This window comes from Phytophthora ramorum (genome assembly GCF_020800215.1).
Source record: "Phytophthora ramorum isolate Pr-102 chromosome Unknown Phyram_PR-102_s0013, whole genome shotgun sequence".
Taxonomy (NCBI): Eukaryota; Oomycota; class Peronosporomycetes; order Peronosporales; family Peronosporaceae; genus Phytophthora; species Phytophthora ramorum.
The window spans coordinates 488,697-508,504 of NW_027150659.1; the positions used below are offsets into that span (position 1 = coordinate 488,697).

At 58.3% G+C, this 19,808-nt stretch overlaps 8 protein-coding genes across 8 annotated transcripts; 3 read left to right on the forward strand and 5 right to left on the reverse strand.

The window, feature by feature from the left end:
• Nucleotides 1–221: 221 nt before the first annotated feature.
• Nucleotides 222–1,094, reverse strand: KRP23_11827 (uncharacterized protein; the record flags this gene model as incomplete). Its single annotated transcript, XM_067882405.1, has 1 exon — nt 222–1,094. One exon carries the CDS (start codon nt 1,092–1,094, stop codon nt 222–224), a length of 873 nt encoding a protein of 290 aa, XP_067739998.1.
• Nucleotides 1,095–3,190: 2,096 nt separating this feature from the next.
• Nucleotides 3,191–4,033, forward strand: KRP23_11828 (uncharacterized protein; the record flags this gene model as incomplete). The annotated part of the gene is made up of 1 exon (XM_067882406.1): nt 3,191–4,033. One exon carries the CDS (start codon nt 3,191–3,193, stop codon nt 4,031–4,033), a length of 843 nt encoding a protein of 280 aa, XP_067739999.1.
• Nucleotides 4,034–4,390: 357 nt separating this feature from the next.
• Nucleotides 4,391–5,269, reverse strand: KRP23_11829 (uncharacterized protein; the record flags this gene model as incomplete). Its single annotated transcript, XM_067882407.1, has 1 exon — nt 4,391–5,269. The coding sequence occupies one exon, from the start codon at nt 5,267–5,269 to the stop codon at nt 4,391–4,393; it is 879 nt and encodes a 292-aa protein (XP_067740000.1).
• Nucleotides 5,270–6,592: 1,323 nt separating this feature from the next.
• Nucleotides 6,593–8,269, forward strand: KRP23_11830 (Dynein regulatory complex subunit 2; the record flags this gene model as incomplete). The annotated part of the gene is made up of 1 exon (XM_067882408.1): nt 6,593–8,269. One exon carries the CDS (start codon nt 6,593–6,595, stop codon nt 8,267–8,269), a length of 1,677 nt encoding a protein of 558 aa, XP_067740001.1.
• Nucleotides 8,270–8,341: 72 nt separating this feature from the next.
• KRP23_11831 (uncharacterized protein) lies at nt 8,342–10,288 on the reverse strand (the record flags this gene model as incomplete). The annotated part of the gene is made up of 1 exon (XM_067882410.1): nt 8,342–10,288. One exon carries the CDS (start codon nt 10,286–10,288, stop codon nt 8,342–8,344), a length of 1,947 nt encoding a protein of 648 aa, XP_067740002.1.
• Nucleotides 10,289–10,522: 234 nt separating this feature from the next.
• On the reverse strand, nt 10,523–12,832 carry KRP23_11832 (Conserved oligomeric Golgi complex subunit 6; the record flags this gene model as incomplete). Its single annotated transcript, XM_067882411.1, has 4 exons — nt 10,523–11,870; nt 11,949–12,104; nt 12,178–12,375; nt 12,456–12,832. 4 exons carry the CDS (start codon nt 12,830–12,832, stop codon nt 10,523–10,525), a joined length of 2,079 nt encoding a protein of 692 aa, XP_067740003.1.
• Nucleotides 12,833–14,147: 1,315 nt separating this feature from the next.
• On the forward strand, nt 14,148–15,026 carry KRP23_11833 (uncharacterized protein; the record flags this gene model as incomplete). Its single annotated transcript, XM_067882412.1, has 1 exon — nt 14,148–15,026. The coding sequence occupies one exon, from the start codon at nt 14,148–14,150 to the stop codon at nt 15,024–15,026; it is 879 nt and encodes a 292-aa protein (XP_067740004.1).
• A 538-nt stretch (nt 15,027–15,564) lies between these two features.
• KRP23_11834 (Hsp70-Hsp90 organizing protein 3) lies at nt 15,565–17,326 on the reverse strand (the record flags this gene model as incomplete). Its single annotated transcript, XM_067882413.1, has 2 exons — nt 15,565–16,968; nt 17,039–17,326. 2 exons carry the CDS (start codon nt 17,324–17,326, stop codon nt 15,565–15,567), a joined length of 1,692 nt encoding a protein of 563 aa, XP_067740005.1.
• Nucleotides 17,327–19,808: the final 2,482 nt, after the last annotated feature.

The window sequence follows — 19,808 nt, forward strand, 5'->3', positions numbered from 1 at the left end:
TATTTTATTAACTTTGAACCCAGTCATCTAAGTTTACCTTGAGTTAGTACTCTGGATTGCGCTGTTGACGAGCCCCATCTTGTCTATCGCTCGTTGACTCGATTCTGAGTAGTTGCCTGCACGACTTCACGATGCAGGAAGAGACGGAGTCCGAGTCGGACTGGAGAAAGTGGTGCGTGATGGGAGCTCGGATTGATTGACGGTATAAATACAGAGCTACTTTACGAGAGCAGGAAGTCGACGCTGTGGCGAGGGTCGACTGGGGCGGCGGCCTCGGGCTCGACGCTGCTGGGCGGTCGGATGTCCTCGATGGTGGTGCGGATCTGGCCCGTCTTGGAGATGTTGGCGTCTGCGAGGATGCAGGCCGCGTCCACGAGCGAGCCGACTGCACTGAGAGCGCTGACGAGGTCCCAGTCAGCGCTGAACCACGTGACGATGCCGCTCGAGTCGAACTCGAAGCGGTACTGAACGGGAACCACCAGCATGCTGCCGATCACCCGCTGCAGCAGCTCGGTGTGGTTGCGCAGCGACGGGTAGAGCGTGAGCACGCCGTCCCTCCTGCAGCTGATGTGGAAGTTGGTCTCCATGACGACGACGGTCGAGTCGCTCACCGTGGACACCTCCATCGACAGGAGCTGGTACCGACTGTACACGAAGAAGTCGCTGAAGCGCTTCCAGAGCATGATGACCATGTCGACGCCGGCGTAATCCGGGCCGGCGGTCTCCGCTGTCATGATGGACCGGAGGAACTGCTCCTGCTGGCCCACCAGCGTGGGGCTGATCCCGTACTCAAAGAGGCGGAAGTACTCCATCGTGAGGCGCGCGGGGACCCCCACGTCGGTACCTCTGGACGAGAAGCAGTTGCGCTCCACCAGCAGCCGCTGGCGCTTGTGGTGGAGCTGCTCGATCTCGGCCAGCAGCGACTGCACCTCGTGGGTGAGCATCACCACCTTCTCCTTTTGCTTGGCGCGGTGGCGCCGCTGGTGGAACTTGTACTGCGTGCGTCTGCGCAGCACTTTCTCGTCCACCGGTTCCTCTTCCTGGGCGCGTTTGGGGCGCACCGGGGGTTTGCCCACGACGTCAGTTGCTGCCATGTTTACTGTAATAGCTGGTGGTTGGCTTTTTGGATTGTGGCGGCGGACAAGTTGCTGCTCTTTCGGAGAGAGACAGAGTGGCCGTGTTCGCAGCAGGAATCGACGCGAACGTGTTGCGCGCTCGGCTGTTTGTTTGCCTTGTCGTCGATTGCTCTGATGAACTTGTGAGCGGGTGAGCGGATGTCCAAGTGTGCGGGGATGGATAGGCCGACGATCGTGAAAGCGAGTAGAGGCGTCTGTTTTCAGTCGTTACTGCTGGAGCATACAACAGTTAAGAAATCTCTGAGACCGATTGTTGGACAACGGGTGGCTTCGGTTGGCTTCCGCTGGCGCCGTTGGGCTGCGACCGTTGTCCACAAGTCGCATGGCGTTGTGAGTCAAGCATTTTGGTGAAGGCCAAGCGCCGTCGCACGCTCGAAACCTGTACTGGTACTCGGCCAAAACTGACAACGAACATCGTCCGAACTGGGCGTCAACGTGCTGCAAAGACGCACGCCGCTAACACGCAGAACCCGACAATTCTGAGATGCTCATCGAGATCGGATGGTGCAGCCTTGACACGCTGTAGCGGAGTCGATGCGTGGAGGGTTCGGCTGCTGCGAGCAATTCGCCATCGAGTGGATTGCCCTGGGACAACGCTGGACTGGTGCCAGTCAACTTGTGGCTGGTCATCAAACGCCTGGCTGCGGCGACCACAGCTTTGAAGTTGGACCGGGTTCGACGCGGACGCTTTCGGTGTGTTCTTCGCCACCGAAAGGAGGCAGTTCCGGCCTGCCTTCGTGCGTTCGTCATGGGGGGAATGTGGCCCTTTTCTCAAAGACCAGAGACCACACTGCTGGGCTAGGGAAACATCCAGCACACGGCAAAGCACTTGCAAATTTTGAGAGAGTCGTCGGCGAAAGCGCTCGCTGCGAACTGAGGAATGCGTCTGCTAGGCCAGCGGCCCGGGAGTGCTGGAGGGTTTCGACGCTGGCTGCTCACTCAGTTCGCCTGCCGCCATGAGTCAGGTAGTCGAAGATGACTCAATTTCTGGATACGAAAAAGTGGAATTCGTATCGCTGCCTTTTCTAAAAGAAAATGTCAAAATGGCGGTGCTATGCCCACTTCTGACTCAATTTATCGAGCTTGTACTGGAAAGACTGCGCCGTCTGCAAAGTTTGCCAACATTTTCTAGCAGAAATGTGTGGCGCAGTCCGTATGGCGCCTCATTCGCGTTGCCAAGTCGACAATTCGGCCGGGACGTGCATCTGCTTCCTCTGATCGGTCTGGCTGACTCGCTTGCTTACGCTCGACCAGCACATTACTAATCCTCCTGCAACATGGTCAGCTTCGGTTTGGTGAGCCTGAGACTGAGTCCACACAGTCTCCACACCTGCCTTCCGATGAGTCCACAGCCGCCGAATGAGTCAATCGCCGATTATAGACACTGGCGTGCCTCCGACACCGAGAGAGAGCCGTTCGTTGCCGTAGCGCTCGATGTGCACCGAAATTTTGGTGGCGACGCGTCGCTCCATCTTCCTGCACTCCGCTGGACTTGTTTACGACGGGAATGACGAGATTGCGGACTCGCGTCGCCGTCTGCTTGGTGTCAGCAACCGCGCCCACGGCTGGTGGCTGTCCGCCCAGCAAATTGCTGCTGCGACGAGTGTGCCGGAGGTCTCGCAACCGCGTGGTTCAACCTGGGCTCTCTCTTGCCGCGATCGCACGACGCCCACGCCGTGCGCTTGTCACGTTCGCGCAGAGCAGCGAAAAGCGAAGAGGTCCGGCCAAACGCCGCGGCCTCAATGCACTTGGGGCCTCCGCGACCACCCACTTGGTCCGCAGCACTTGAGTCGGAGCTATTAGACAAGCGGACTGCGGCAACTTGACCATGTTGCTCAATTGCTGCCAACCTCTGACTCATGCCGCTGAGTCAGTCGGGCCCATCCATTGAAATCCTCCTGGCGTTTCTCACTCGAAACGTCCACCTCCGTCAACAATTGTGTAGTGTTCCCCTGCTCCCTCACTTTACAATCTGCTCTGCACCAGCCCCCCCCCCCCCCCGAAATCTCTATCTCGTTCGCGCACTATTGAACAACCATCCCGGAGACCGACCGATGAGTCAAAACGCCGCCAACAACGGCAAAGGCAAGGCCCCCGCGGACGCCGCCAAGGACGAGGACGCGGACGACAAGGTGCTGCGGCGCCGGCTGCAGTACAAGCTGCACCAGCGGCGCCACCGCGCCAAGCAGAAGCAAAAGGTCGCGACGCTCGAGCTCGAGGTGCAAAGCTTGGCCGCCGAGGTCGAGACGCTCGCCCACGCGCGGCAGAAGCTGCTGGTGGACCACAATTGTTTCGCGTCGCGCGGCACGGCCGGCGGTGTCCCAGCGCGCGTGGCGATGGAGTACTTCCGGCTGTTCCAGTTCGGCGTCTCGCCGCTGCATATAGACCAGCAGGAGCAATTCCTGCGCGCCGTCATGACGGCCGACACCCAGGGACCCGACTACGTGGGCGTGGACACGGTGGTGACTCAGTGGCGACGCTACTGCTCCTTCTTCGCCTACACGCGGTACGAGCCGCTGGCCATCAGCATCACCACGGTGGGGGACCTCACGGTCGTGCTCGTCGACTCGATCTTCAGCATCCGCGCGCGCCACGACGGCGTCGTGACGCTCTACCCGTCGCTCAACGGGGACGCCGAGCTCACGCAGAAGCTTGTGGGCAACGCCATCAACATCAACGGCAAGTACCGCTTCACATTCGACGCGGCCGGCGTCGTCACGTGGTTCAGCGCCGAGTGGGACCTCGTGGGCGCGCTGCAGCGCGCGCTCGGCAGCTTGGGCGACGTGGCCACGATCCTCTCGGGCGCCAACATCTCGTCGTCCACGGGCCAGATCCGCGTCGAGGAGGCCAGGCCCAGTGTCGACCCGCGACACAACGTAGACTTCTTGCTCTCGTAGAGCAGCACCTGTATTTATGCTGTCGTCGTAATGGTCTCTAATACCAAGTCGCGCATTTTCACCATTCGTCGGACCTACTGGGTGGACGACCGACACTAAAGTGCAAGTTGACTGTGCAATTGAGCGATGGACTACCGACCAGTTTGCTTCATGTGGACTGCCACGGACCAGCAAGCTGTCAGTGCAAGAAACAACAAGTCCTCAAGCGTAATGCGTTTGGAGGATACTACCGGCCGGCCAAAGCTCAACTTGCAGCCGTGCTGGGATGAAAGTGGTGACAACGACGCAAGTGAACAAAAGACTCATCGTGTTGAGGTGACGGCGTGACTATACTAGACTACGGGGTTGCAGCGAGCTCTAGCCGATCGAGATGGTGCCACTGTCGAGTGCGATCCGACTGCCCTTTGTGAGCTGCTCCACGTGCTCGAGCGACCCGAGCACTCGGCGCAGCGTCTCCGTCAGCTGCAGACTCACCAGCAGACTGGCCACGTGGCCCGAGCGATCCACCACGAACGTGTAGGTGCCTGTGACGGCGGAGGTGCCGGTCACGAGCGGCTGCACGAGCTGGGGCTCCACTTGTCCGGTCTTGAGACTCGGGAAGAGCGTGGCAATAGTCTGTCGGTGGAAGCGCAGATACAGCATGACCTCGACCACCACCATGACGGAGTGGTCTCCGCAGCGCTGCGTCTTCCAACCCTGCGGCTCCAGCACGCACAGCGCAAAGTGCTGGTCGTAGAGCCGCCACTGATGCACGAAGGCGTCGGCACCGCGCAGGTCAACGCCCTCGACGTCCGTGGCTAGGATGGAGCGCAGGAAACGCTCCTGCAGCCCTGCCAAGGGGAGCGAGTAGCCGTTCTGGTACACGCGGAAGAACTGCATGACGACGGACTTGGCGTGGCTCAGCAGGGACCCGTCGGGCCACAATTGCTGTTGTTGCTGCTGCTGTCGGCGTTGCGCCTCGGCGTTGGCCGCCGCCACCGTGCGGCGGTGCAAGTCTCGATAGAGCCGCGCGATCTTGGTCTGCAGCGCCTGCACGTCGGTCTCGAGGGACCGCAGCTGCTGCTCGCGCTTGGCGCGGTGTTTGCGCTGGTACAGTCGGTCCTGCAGGCGCTTCTTCATGGCGCGCACGGCCCGCTTCTCGGACATGGTGGTGGTGGGTAGCACCTGCACGTTGGCTTTGGCCAGTGCGAACTGCAGCTCCTGGAAGCAGCAGTCGGTGCTGGCTGCGACTGCCATGTTGGGGAGGTGACGGACACTCTCGTTGACGTTGCAGAGGGTTCTTTCAAGAATGAGACGGCTAACCGATGGATGGGAAGGGCCCCAACGCACAGTTTGCAAAGGTTCCACCGCTTGTCGCGGCGTTTTTGCGGTTGCCTAAGCTGGCTGTGAGCCCCAGTCTGCCAATTCGATGTCCTCGATGAGGATGGTCGAGCGTCTCGTGTTTCCTGGTCTCTCCATGCAGCGAGAGACCAGACAACGAAAGCAACGCGAGCAGCGCCTCCTAACGCGGCGCTAAACGCGGCCGAACTCGCTCGTGGAGCCGACGTTGAAGTTGTTTGCGGTACCTAGTGGTCGTGACGACCGGGACGAAGAGATGCCAAACGCGAACCGAGAAAGAAAGGAAATCGGCCGTTGCAGCCGTTGAGACCGGATGTACGTCCCAGCAGTGCGTCGGGTGGGAAGGATCGTCGGCGCCATCGCACTGCAACTCACAGAGTGCAGACATGGCGCCAACGGTGATAAATGCGGCCCGGCGGCTTGCTGGCCGCGGTGGGTTTGGGACTGAGCGAGCTCTCTACGTAGGAATATCGCGAGCAAGACGGGCCCCTGTCTTCGGTTCGTCACTACGGCATGTCAGTCCTGGCTTAGATCTTTTGAACTGACCATCGGATGAAGGATTTACAGCTACGTCTGGAAAATTCGTCCCAGTAAAGGGAAAGGGTGGAGGGCCTGCGCCATGTATAGCGTTGTAGTTGCCAGGCTCTCCTCCTTTACCTTACAGCGTCTTGCTTGACCAAGAAAGCTGCTGTTATTGTACGGTGGCTTTGGCGCTGCCTTCTCAGTTGCAAGAGGACTGGGACAGGTAGGCGCCGTAGTAAGATCGCGAGCGTCTCGTATCTCCTCTAAAACACCTTTCACAAAATCTAGCAAAAAGGGGCGTACGAACATGTGATATCTTCAACGCAGAGACCTACTTGTGTTCCATTCAGCCGCTGCAGCAGCACGACAAAGCTTCGGAGTACATGGTCAAGTCGAAGTCATCCTCGAACCTGCCACGCCACGCCGCGTACTCTTCCTTAGAAAAGCAGCGCGCAAGGGAAGCAAACGCCGGCAAACGCGGTCGATTGAGTGCCCATTTGCGCGTACTTGTTTGCTTCGCACTCGCAGCCAGAAACTACTTCGATTCTACGAGAGTCAAGACTCCTTCTCTGCTGCGATTGGCTCACCAAGTTGAAGTTGTCCGTTACCCAAATGTGCAACGACTCGCTATGTTTGTCGCGCCACCCCGGCAAACAAACGCGTCGCGGGGGAGCAAACCCACCAGTTCGGTGGCCCGTCATGACGCGCAGGAAGAGCCTTCGCAACAATCCGCTGGGGCATGAACCACCGGCGATTTTCCACTTGAGCCTGAGGCTGCGAGGTGGCGCTCAGCTCGGCAAAGCCGTCAAAGGCCGCAGCAAAGATGGCAAGGGCAAGAAAGACGGCTCCGGTCGAGAGACGTCCGAGGAGGAGCGGAGACTGCAGGAGTCCATCCGCCGCATGGAGATGAACGACTACATGAAGCGCCTCACAGTCTCCAAGAAGGCGCTACTGCTCGAGTTCATGGCCAAGGAGGAGCGGATCTCGCGCATGAACAAGCTCAAGATCCAGAACCACTGGCGCAAGATCATGCGGCTCGTCAAAGTGGAGGCTCTGCGCAAAGAGGTCGAGGTGCGGTCGCAGAACCACGAGCGTGACGTGGACCGCAAGGACGCGCTCATCCAAATGCTCGACCGCGACTTGGAAGAGGCCGAGGAGCAGTTCCAAATGGCGCTGCGTGCCCACCTCCTCAACGTGGACGAGCTGATCGATCTCCAGGACGAGCGGCTGCTGGTCCTGGAGAAGGAGTTTGAGGCGGATCTGCGCGAGCTCGAGCAGGAATTTCACACCGAGAAGAACAAACTCGTGACGCAGCACTCCATGGAGCGCAGCGAGTTGCAGCGCATCATGCAGGCCGTGGACCAACAGGAAAAGGAGCGCGAGGCCGACGCCAAGCAGGAGCACGAGCAGCTACGCGAGGAGATCCGCAACAAGAACCTGGAGGACATCAACGTGCTGCGGATTACTCTAGACAGCAGCATCGAGGAGCTGGAGCAGCACTTCGAGACGGCGCACCTCAACTACTTGCAGAACACGGACCAGCGCACGCAGGACTTCAAGTACCTGACCGCCAAGGACCAGGACCTCTCGCGCGACATCGAGCTCAAGATCCGCAAGATCGAGCGCTTGCAGCAAAGTCTCGCTCTCTGGCGGACCAAGATCGCGCAGAACGTGCGCGAGTGCTCGGAGCGCAACAAGGCGCTCGAGGAGGAGAAGGCTGCCATCTCGCACCACTTCCAGACGCTCAAGGCCAAGATGAACCGGATGCGCGACGATCAGCGACGTCGCCTGGCGCAGCTATCGCAAGGCGCCCGTGACGCGACACGCAAACTTGACACGCATTTGCAGCTCAGTGAACGCATCCTCCAGCTTGGCGAGCTGGTCCGGAAGCTCGAGACGGAGCGTGAGCGCGTGCTGCCCTTTTACCACTCGACACTAGCGGACGAGCGCGAAGCTAACGAACTCACGGAAAGCGTCCGGCTGGCCATGCGTACCGAGCAAGGCCGGGAAGAGGAGGAGGCGCTGCAAATGCTCGACTTCCAGCCGCAAGGGTTGCACGATGGCGTCCCCGTTAGCGAATGGGAATACCTCGACCTCTTCTGGAAGCGGCACAACAAAGTCCTGCTCGACGAAATAGCTCTGCGCCGCGAAAAGGAGCGCGTGGCGAACGAGAACCGCGAGCTGCAGACCATTTTGCAGCAGTATCTCGCTGGCATCTCCGTGAGTCCCACCGTGCTGGACGGCGCTAACCCGCTTCTGGTAGTCAACGGGCGTCTCCGACTGCACCAGCCCTCACTGGGCGAAGACGGTAAGCCCCGACGTAAGCCTGTCATCGATGCTAATCACATGGTGGAGACGAATCGCGTTTCACGGTGAGGAGCAGCTCAAGTCGGTCTTCAAGCAAGAGAAAACTGCATAAGACACCACAAGCGCAAGCCCTCACCTCTGTTAGTTCTTGTGTTGTCGTTGCTGCTCGAGCAGGGTATGAGCCTCGCGAAGCAGTTTCTTGGCGTGTGGTACGCGTTTGCGGATGATCCCGTGGCCATCGACAAACGTCGCGCCATTCGCTGTGCGCGACGAAACCTCGGAGATCAGAGCACTCAGTCCGAAGTACAGCACCTCCATCTCGCTAGATCCCTCGCAGATGAGCATCAACTCGCGTACGACTCCGCCTTCACGATAGGTCGCAACCACCGCGTGAGACGTGTCTCCTGTTAGTTCTCGCTGAGCAGCTCCTTCTTCTGACCCGACTGATAAACTCATACGCCGCGCTAAGCTTGGCCCCTTCGTGACCAAAGGAACCTCCACTGAGAGCTTCTCGACGTCGACAAATGCCATGGCGTTCGTTTTAGCGGATGCGGACGAGCTCCAGCGCAGTTCCGACGCGATCGAGTCCAGGCGGAAGAGCCGCCAAGCCGGTATCTTGTGTCTAGAGCGCAGCTTCCGCATAGGTACACCAGCGAGCATCGTCGCTAGAAAGTGTGCTAGCCGCAGAGCGGGGTCCTCCACCAGAGCCAATTCCTCAAGAGCGAGTCGGTCATCGTAGATCTGCTGGAGCCCTTGCGTGGTGGCGCTGTCGGGGACAGCCGACTCGGCCAGCAACAAGGCATGCTCCGCTCGTAGCAGGAACACGCGGAAGGCGCGCTGTATCTTCATGGCAGCTATATGGCGCGTTTGAAACTCTCGCACCTCGACATACTGGCGCACAATGTCCAGTCGAGCCTCCAGTGTGCGATGCCGCGCCTTCGCAGCAACAGTTTGAGCAGTTGCTGGGTCTTGCAACTTCTGCTGAATGCGAGCTCGTCGCATTGCTCTCCTTGCCAGGAACCCACGCACTAGACGCTGCACTAGCACTGCTAGTGTGGCCAAGTCACAAGCTGGATAGCCATAGATGGACGGAGTTTGCCGTCGAATTGCTGGGCCGCCGCCGTAGATAACATGCCAGTATCTCCACGTGCTGCCGTTCACGCACCGATAGTGCTTCGCAGCTACTAGTCCCTCTTTCGGACGGCGAGAAGACGACTCCGCCGTAGGAGCTTCAAGCAGATTGTGGTTTCCAATCGGTCCTGGCGGGAGCTTCTGCGTCGTGACAAAACGCTTCCACGCGGAGATCCAGCTGCTGTGCACGACGAAGAAAATGTTGTCGCCTCCACCTCTGCTTGCGCGGGACAGGACGTCAACGGCTAGAGCTTCTTCTTCTCCACGAACACGAGTCGCACCGATCTCCAGAAACGCCATCACTTCCAGAGAGAAGACCCCGCGCGCAGCTAGCAACGTTGTTACTCGCTGTAGGTAACTCGCCAGTCTGCGAGCACGCTCTGCCGGGGGCATCTTCAATGCGTACACCCAGTTGCGCTCCGGCAGCTGAGGCAGCACTGGCAACTTGGTCTCGAGCAGCGAGTGCAGAGCCAGGAACTCGCTGTATCGACGGCGAACGACGTGTCTTCGGAGACAGTAGTGCACTCGCAGCACAAAGTTCGTGTACGGGAGGCGTCCTGCCTGCTGCGCTCGTTCCATTGTCGCAATGCTCACGTCGAGCATTGCACTGGCGCGTTCGTTCGCTCCGTGGTCGCTGTCGAGCGGCCGTAACGTTGGTAGTATATGCTCCGCTCGGTACTCGACGCCTGCCAGTAGTGGCAAGGAGCTCAGGAACCGATACGCCACTGCTTGACGTTGGAAGCGCTCGTCTCCATCGTCAGCGGCCGCAAGGGTCTTGACTCCAGGGTCACTTGCACCGACTGAGGTCTCTGCTGGCAGGCGGTTCAGCACTTGGTTCAGGCAGACGCTTCGGAATCGAGACACGACCTGCTCCTCCGACGCCCCCACCGGGAGCTGGAGCTCCTCGAACGCGCGCGCCGTCACCTCCTTCGCCTTCGACACGGGCAGCACAGGCATGAATACACGAAGACGGTGGGCTGAGCCGAGATACAGGAGCGACCGCTTAGATCCGCGACGATTCAACGTGTGGTCGCGACTACAGAGACCTGGTCACGTGGAACGAGTAAGCGGCACGTGACTTCAACATGAACATCGTTCAGCCAAGCGCTTAAGCATACGCACCACAACAAGCGGCTTCGAGTGCTACCTTCTGCGACGTCTCTAGTACCAGAGTCGCTCCATCCCCACTGCTTACTTGGTCTCTCCGTCGAGTTCGAGCACCGTGCGAATTTCTTCGGGCGTGTGCTGCAGCACAACGCGGCGGCTTCGCTCGGCAGACGCCCAGGAGGAGGAGGAAGGCGTTGGCTCACTGCCAGGAATGTACCCGTTCCTCGTGTCGTACACGAACTCGTAGACGAACGCGTACGTGCCAGCGAGCGTTGCCGCCGTGAGCGCGCGCGCCTTGTCGGCGAGTGCAGGCTGGCCCAGACTGTCGAGCTGCGGGAACATGAGCGTCAGGAGCGCGGCGCAGAAGTCGCCCATGACCCGCGTGATCGTCTCGCCATCGAGGCCCGGCGTGTCTGCTGGGGAAGTATCGGCGTCCAACGCTACAGCCGCGTGGCTCTGCTGGAACTCCAGGATATGCTGCAGCAGTGCAGACACACGGCAGCGATCCATCACGCGGGTCGCCTGCAGCTCGCTCAGATCTCGCAGCCAGCGGTCCAACTCCCGCCCCATTTCCGCGTGCCACTTGGCCACCTCAGGGAACCGCGCCAGTGGCGTCTGTAGGCAACCGAAGTTGTTGAGACGGAACACGAGCGCGTCCACAGGGTCGAGGCCCGTCACGCTGCGCTGGCACATGAGCTCGACTGCTGGCAGCACTCCGTCGAACAGAGGCGCCAGGCCAGCCTCCTTCTCTTGCTCCGGCAGCAGCGACGTCTGGAACACTTCCAGCAGTGCCACAAGGCGGTGAGAGACGTCGAGGGTGACGTGCGTGGCAGCGAGACTCGCCGCGTAGTCTTGCGCGGAGGCTGCGACTGCGTCGACGAGCTGCTGGAACTGGCGGCGGAATGCGTCGTTTGCAGCCTCGCGGCAGTGGCGGAGCGCGCGCGCGACTTCCGCATGCGCTACAAGCTGATCGAGCTTGTGGTGGTAGAAAGCGAGCAGGTGGACCAGCTTATAGGCGATCACAATTCCATGCGGAGAGCTGAGCGTTTGCTCGACACGGACTTGTAGGGGCCTCGCGACACCGTCGAAAGCACGCCCAACCATGGATGTGCAGACTTCTGTAGCACCATTCGTACTGCCCTCAACAGGCAGCGAAATGTCTCCCGATGATGGCACATCTGTACCATGAGACGAAGACTCGACTGAAGGGCTGAACTCGACGTCGCCATCGAAGAGCACCCGGAAGAACTCACTCTCCGTGGCAATAGCCTGGTGGACCCACGCCAGCATGTCGCCGCAGTAGCGCACGGGGTCGTGCGCGTGCATCTCAATAGGTCGAGGGATTCCATTGGGCCCACCCACCGTCAGCGCCATGATGAAGCGCCGCACAATCAGCGAGCGTCGCGACGACGTCAGACACTCCTTGCAGTAGCTGCCCACACAGCAACAGCAAACAGGAAATTAGCAACTCCTCAACCAGTGCAGCACCTTAACAAGCAACGCTCCGTACTTGTAGAACTCTGCACGGTCGCTCAGCAGTGCGATAGCTCGGTGCAGCATGTTGCTCGGCTCTCCGTCCACTTCCGCGCACTTCTTGGCCGTCCACTGGTACAGCCGCTCGAACCCAGCTTCCTGGTACTTGCCTACGGCGTCCAACAGCTCCAGTCTATGAGAAGAAGGGGGAGGAACTATCAGAACCTTCTTCCACGTCACCCCTCACTAACAATTCTCTCTCTCACCCGCAGTTGACCTCGCCCGTCGCCACCAGCTCCTTACAGTCTGCCTTCACCTGCTGCACCCGCTCCAACGTACTGAAGAACGCGTCCATGTCTTGGTCGGCCAAGTTCTCCGCGTACAACGCGCGCACTTCATCCTCTGTCAACTGGTACCGATCCAGGAACGTCTTGGCCTCCTTCCACTCGTCCTGCACCTTGTTCCTACAGATTCAACACGTCCAACATGCACCTTCAACGTCAATCTATTTAGTTGTATCATGTATAAAACTGGAGGTACCAACCTTTTGCTCGCCAAGGCCGCTGCTTCTGTCTGCACCTGTTGAGTGTCTCTCTTGGTGGTCTCCAGAAACTTATGAACATGGTCGCACTTGTCGTCCAGAGCGTCCACCTGGGTTGCCAAGTTTGATACTTGCGCCAAAGTGCCTTCCAGACCGTCCAGCGCTTTCTGGGCCAGCGCCAACTGCTGCTGCTCCAAATTCGAGCGCAAGTTGCGCCTCAGAGCGGCCAAAGTCGGCGTCGCGTCCAGCTGCACCAGCGACGCGCCGGAGGAGGCCTTGTCCGTCACCAGAGTGCGCAGCAGCGCCTTGGTGGCCTCCAGCTCCGCGCGGGAGCCCAGGAGCTTGTGCACGCGGGCCTGCAGCGCCGTGGTGCTCGCCATGAAGGTTGATGGAAATTATCTGGATATTTAAATCCGGAGCCATTAAACCTGTAGGAACACATATGTTGTAATTACGGGAAACTTATGATAATCGTTTGACAAGCGAAACAAACTCGCAATACTTTATAAATTGGTTACAGGACACATAACATATTCTCTATTTTCGGGATATTTAAATCCCCAAAATGCACAGAGTCCCCTATTTCTCCCACCCGCTTCGCGACGCACTATCGTATCGGTGGGATCAAGCAGTGATGATAACTTGTTGGTTAATGGCATACACACCCACTAGTTTTCTGAACCGCCCGCATCGGGGTCTCTGCGTGCGGCCCAACACGGCTGGACGTAAATTAACCACAGCAGGCAAATTCATCACACACACACACACACACCGCTGGACACCTCCACCATAGCCGCGCGTTCGGCATTCTTGGTCTCGATCGTCAAGGATGTAGGTGTCGCTATTGTTCAGTTCGACGTACACCATCCGGAAAACACAGAGAGCTCCGATTGACCACGTTGCGCGGTGTGCATTGTCCGATCGAATACGTTCCGAAGAGGCCAGCAGTATCGAGATGGCCAGCCATGCGCGGATAAATGCCGCTGCAGGAACGCACCCCATGAGTCACTCAGGAGCAGGCGCTACACAATGAAGACAACCAGAAGGCAATGCTAGTGCTCTCAAGAGCGTTGCAACAAATGTTCGAGATGGCGGGCCAGAACAGTACGCGTCTCGCAATGGTGCAGCTTCTAAGCGAAACGACGAGGGATTCGTGGGCTGCAATCGTCACACCTGTACCAAGGTCGCGCCCGCAGTCTTACTACGCTGAGTAGAGAGCTTTCCCGGTCCCAAAACCCTCGACGGCCGTAGCGAGACCCGACTCGCTCGCTGCGCTGCGTCTCAACAACTTACCCGATTTCCTTCCACGAGTCGCGTTCGGTATCTCTTCATCTCGGTCGTCACGACCAATAGGTACTTGGTAGCAGGTACCGCAAACAGGTGAGAGCTTTAGAGACACGAGACGATCGACTATCGATCCGGGGCGAGGACATCGAATTGACAGGCTGGGGCTCGCACACAGCGGCCAGTGCGTGTGCGACGCGGGGGCAGGCTCGTTGCCATGCCCAAGACCAACCGCCGGTCGATCGCATGCAAACCGCAAAGACGCTACACTATTCGCTCCGTTCTGCAGAAATTCAGCCGGCGGAACCTTTGCAAACTGTGCGTTGGGGCCCTTCCCATCCATCGGTCGGCCGTCTCATTCTTGAAAGAACCCTCTGCAACGTCAACGCGAGTGTCCGTCACCTCCCCAACATGGCAGTCGCAGCCAGCACCGACTGCTGCTTCCAGGAGCTGCAGTTCGCACTGGCCAAAGCCAACGTGCAGGTGCTACCCACCACCACCATGACCGAGAAGCGGGCCGTGCGCGCCATGAAGAAGCGCCTGCAGGACCGACTGTACCAGCGCAAACACCGCGCCAAGCGCGAGCAGCAGCTGCGGTCCCTCGAGACCGACGTGCAGGCGCTGCAGACCAAGATCGCGCGGCTCTATCGAGACTTGCACCGCCGCAAAATGGCGGCGGCCAACGCCGAGGCGCAACGCCGACAGCAGCAGCAACAACAGCAATTGTGGCCCGACGGGTCCCTGCTGAGCCACGCCAAGTCCGTCGTCATGCAGTTCTTCCGCGTGTACCAGAACGGCTACTCGCTCCCCTTGGCAGGGCTGCAGGAGCGTTTCCTGCGCTCCATCCTAGCCACAGACGTCGAGGGCGTTGACCTGCGCGGTGCCGACGCCTTCGTGCAGCAGTGGCGGCTCTACGACCAGCACTTTGCGCTGTGCGTGCTGGAGCCGCAGGGTTGGAAGACGCAGCGCTGCGGAGACCACTCCGTCATGGTGGTGGTCGAGGTCATGCTGTATCTGCGGTTCCACCGGCAGACTATTGCCACGCTCTTCCCGAGTCTCAAGACCGGACAAGTGGAGCCCCAGCTCGTGCAGCCGCTCGTGACCGGCACCTCCGCCGTCACAGGCACGTACACGTTCGTGGTGGATCGCTCGGGCCACGTGGCCAGTCTGCTGGTGAGTCTGCAGCTGACGGAGACGCTGCGCCGAGTGCTCGGGTCGCTCGAGCACGTGGAGCAGCTCACAGAGGGCAGTCGGATCGCACTCGACAGTGGCACCATCTCGATCGGCTAGAGCTCGCTGCAGCCCCGTAGTCTAGTATAGTCACGCCGTCACCTCAACACGATGAGTCTTTTGTTCACTTGCGTCGTTGTCCGGCAGGTGGTCGTACCGGCCTCCCAACGCCTCGCCCAGCCACGTCCAGTTATAGCTCCGAGGCAAGCCGCACGGGGCAGCGGGAAGCAACCTACACGTTGCTAACGTGGACGTCTCCGTCTGCTTCGGTGCATTGCACACGTCGCCACGCGCGACCAACACCCCTGCATCTCGAGCACGCGTAGACGTTAGGCTTGCGAGAACACACATCGGATGGCCGCGATGCAGAGAGCGCTGCGTTCAGATGCATTGGACGAGGCGGTTAATGGCCGGCGCAGCTACCGAAGTCAAGTGGAGGCAATGAAATGACGGGCTGCAACGCTGGTGTACATCACAAGCCGGTGCTTGACAAAAGCAACGGAAAGCCTCGAGCTTTCGAGTCGGAGTCTGGTAAAAGCTCCTTTATCTCAGGCCAAGCATGCCTCCTTGACGCGGATAGCCCAACAGCTACGACTTCCTATTGCAGGCCCTGGCCGTGGATCCAGAACGTGAGGTAGAAGAGGTCTTGGCCATCGGGGACGGCCGTGATCTCGTTGAGCACGGATTGGCTTCGGAAGGCGACAAGGCGGTCGGCTTTCGGGTCGACCTCTCGGACGACGGCGTCTTCGCTCAGACTCGTCCGCAGCTTGAGTGTCGTCCGCTGCTGCTCCGCTACGCGCGACTCGACCGCGTTAAAAAAGTAGACGCACGTCACCTTGAAGCCGTTGTCCTTGTCGCCTGCCCCACAATCTAGACGCAGCGGTTGGTGGTGTCCGGCCGGCAATTGCTGGACGGCTGTGCAGTGCACAAATTGAGCACACAGCCTCGCCTTCTCCGGTCGCTTCTTGTTGATCTCGTAGGGCAGCGCATGCATCTTCTCGACCAGCTCGGCCAGCGCGGGATACTCCGCCGTGCAGTCTTGGTGCTCAACGAAGCGGAGTTTCGCGCCTGGCAGAGTCTCCGTTTGGTTCCCTGCACTTTGTACGTGCTTGGCATCGACATTCGGTGCTGTAGACAGCAGCGAGCCATTCTTGGCCATCCGGAACGCGTCGTTCAGCAGCAACTGCGTCCACTCCTCGCCCATGAAGTCGTCCATGACTGCCACGCCGCGCACGTCGCTCTTTTCCACCAACAGTTCATCCAGGAACGCATCGTCCAGCTGATCCCAAGTCGCCAAGTCCGAGGTCGGGTCCGCTAGCAGCCTCGCGTCGTTCGCCAGCTTGACGTGCTTCTGGTAGTTCACTCGATGGACCATCGCCAACACCTCTCTACCGAACGCTTCCTGCAGTACCTGCGGCATGAGCATTCGTTCCGTCGCCGGGTCCATGACGTCGCCCAGAGCTGCACCCCGCTTCTTCACGTTGGTCAAGACGCTCGCAGCTTTCGCCTGCACGTTGGGCATCAACGCCACTAGTTCCTGCTCATACCACGGATCCTCCAGCAACGTCTGCAGATTCTTCGGCGCGTGGACAAGCTGCTCCTTTGGGATGCCGGGGTAGATCAGCCGCTGGAACTCGTCCTCCTGCAACAACTTGGCGAACACTCCGTCGTCCAGCACCACACTCTCTCCTTGACTATTGACTCCCCGCTTGTTGCAGCCGTCCAGCAACCTCCTCAGCATTGACTTCCACGACCGCTGCGTCGAGTCTTCAGCCATGTCGTCCTTCTCGGAGTAGATGGTCGACTTGTTCCTGCCAGACAGGAACCCTTTCTTCACGGCCGACTTGTCAAGTTTTGACCTGACCGTCCGCAGCCTCGCGGCCGCTTTCTTCGCTTCCGCTGATGCATTATCCTTCTCTAGACTCAAAACTTTTTCATAAGCAGCGGCGGCGTCGTCCCAGAGCTGCAGCGCCTCGCACGCCGCTGCTTTTCGAAGGTGACCCTGGAAGTGTCAATTTAGCATTATGCGTCCAAAGCTTTATCAGTATAGCAATTCGTTTCTGGAGCTGTACCTTCGTCCACGTAGGTGCCAACTCATTGGCCTTCTCTGCGTCTTGCAGAGCTTCTTGGTGCTCTCCAAGCTGATGACAGGCGGCGGATCGGTTGCCGTACAGCAAATGGTTGGTACTTTGCAGTGCAATGGCTTGGGAGTAAAGTGTTTTAGCCGCCTGGAATTGTTGATGCTTGAAGAACGCATTGCCTTGTTGGCGCAAATCTTCTGCTTGCTCTGGGTTGGGAGCGGAGGCGGCGCTAGCGTCGAATGCGCCATCGGTGCCGACCTCCACGACGAGACCCGACATCTTGACTAGTTACGTGTGCTGTGGTCTGATATTTTGCTCCAATCTTTCAGGTCGCGGTTCAGATCTGGATCTGAGCCGCACCAGGAGGCTCAGGTCTGAGTAGCTCAGAATGCGTGCGACCCGCGAAAATTCCGCTATTAAGCGAAATATCTGGAACCCCCTCCAAAATTTGCGGCTGAAGATCGCACGATTCTATAAAACCATTTTACCATGAAATGAAAGCGATCAAATTGAATCGTGAACTTAGCCATAAAAAACAACTTAATGACCACAGGATCCGCTTCCATCACTTCACGCCCTACTGTCGAGCCTCGTGTCCCAAGGAGCCTGTTCTCCCTCGTCCTCGCAGCCCAGTGGATAAATGCGCAGGGGAGCGTGTTACTACCGTAAAAGTTATATCGAAAGCCACCCCTCGCAGCACCAGGGTGCAAGGTGCATGGGATATGCAAACTTCAGATAAATTACTTGCAATGTTTATGTTGGCCGCTCGCTAGCTCAGTTGGTGAGAAGCGCTGCCGTTGACACGGCAGATCAAGGGTTCAAATCCCTCTGTGGCCACTCGGAAAGTTAAGTCTCCTTTAAAATGGGGAAGTCTTGGTGCCAGGGTTCCAAGGAAGTAGGTGCACCTGCTGACGTCCCCTCCGTTTAATGCATAAAGAGAGCCTTTATTTATTAGAAATTTAAGTGTCTTTCGACACATTATGGGCAATGTTGCAGCTCGATAGCAGCGTTACTATTTCTACCAACTTCTTGTCGTCATATTCGGTCTGATGGGCCGTCACTTCTCGTTGGTCTGACGGCACTTCAGTCTTCCTAAACCCGCTAACAATAGTAGACTTCTTCAGGCCGTTCCAGCTTGCATGCAACCAACCCACGACAGTCTCTCGCGTCGGAGGCACCAGCACAAACCTGTCTTGCTTCTCTCTGTGCCTGTGGAACTGCTGCTCAATATCCGCTAGCCACTGCTTTCGGAGCTGCACTTTCAGGGGCTTCATCCATGCAATATCAGCAGGCTGACAAACCGATGTGTAGCCGGCTGGCACCTTGAGCAGCATGACGTTGAGCCTCTTGGCGCAAGCCACCACCTCTTCCGTCCAATGACCGCTGAAGTCGTCCCAGATGAGGAGGACTGGAACGTCGAGGTCCTCGCGCTGCTCAAAATGAAATTTAAGGAATTCAACAGAGAGATCGGAATTCCACCAACCCTTACTGTTGCAGAATATCGGCATCCCTGTCGACACCTGCATGTTCCTCACCTTCTTCCACAAGTCACGTCCCCAGCCGTTTTGCTCGGCCTTGTTGTGCAGCTCCGTCGCCTTGACGCGGGATGGTGGCTGCTTAAAGATCAGCATTGGCGCTCGTACGAGTCCACGCGAGTCCGCGAGCAGCATCGCCGTGACGCGGCATTTCTCCTTGCCGCTGTTCCGAACCCAAACAGTCCGCGTGCCGGTTTCATCAATAGTCTGCGTTGGCAAGTGCTCAAAGTTCAGCGCGGTTTGGTCTGCGTTGTACACCTCGGTCAGCCCGTGCTCAAGCATGATATCTTGCACCTTCTTCTGGAACTCATCAGCAACCTGGCAGGCGTTAGCGGGGGTATGCTGCCCGATTCTTGTCCGCCTTCGAAGCGAGAGCCTGTACGTCTTGAGAAATCGCCGTCTCCACGATGACGACCCAGAGAACTGGTGACGGATCAGACCGAGCTCAGAGGCGACAGCACGGGCTTGCATCTGTAGCATCAGAGGTGACACAGGAACCCCTTCGCGCCGTAGATCAGGGATCCAGAAAGCCAGTTGATCCTCAGCTTCGCGAGTTAATACACGCCCCTTTCCGTCTCGTGGCATCTTGAAAAGATGTCCGTTTCCTTTAGCTACTTGATCTGCGATCTCGTAGCGGTCTTCACACTACTTGAGGAGATGGCGCTTCTTGTCCTTTCGCGCCTTGCCTTGAAGGCCTGAATAAAATCTCGTGACAGCCCCAGCCACGCCGTTCTTCGAGATATAGTTGATGATGGCATTTTTACGGAGAAAACTGACGGAATCGCGCTCGTGTTGTGTGGGGGCTGCCTCAAAGCCTTGGATTTTGGGACGGCCCGCGCGGGGCATGCTTCGGAGATGCTGAAGGTTGCAAAATGAGTGGAGGGTGGGTCGGTAATTTATTGTGGGTAATTTTCAGGGGTGCCTTTCGATAAAACATGATAGATGATCGAAATATCGACCTCTGATTGGCTGAAATGTGGCGTACTGGTGCTGCAAGGGGTGGCTTTCGATATAACTTTTACGGTACGGTAAGGATTAAGCTTTGCAGTTTATTACGTGGTAGGTAGCAACGGAAGACTCTGTTAGCTATGTTTGAATAGAATATACGAACTTAATGTAATCTACATACATGTTTTGGGGTGGAGAATTTTTTTTTTATGAGAACAGACTAAATGTGTCCTCTTGTCGTGTCGACATTGCTGAGGCAGTTCTGAAGTACCAGCTCG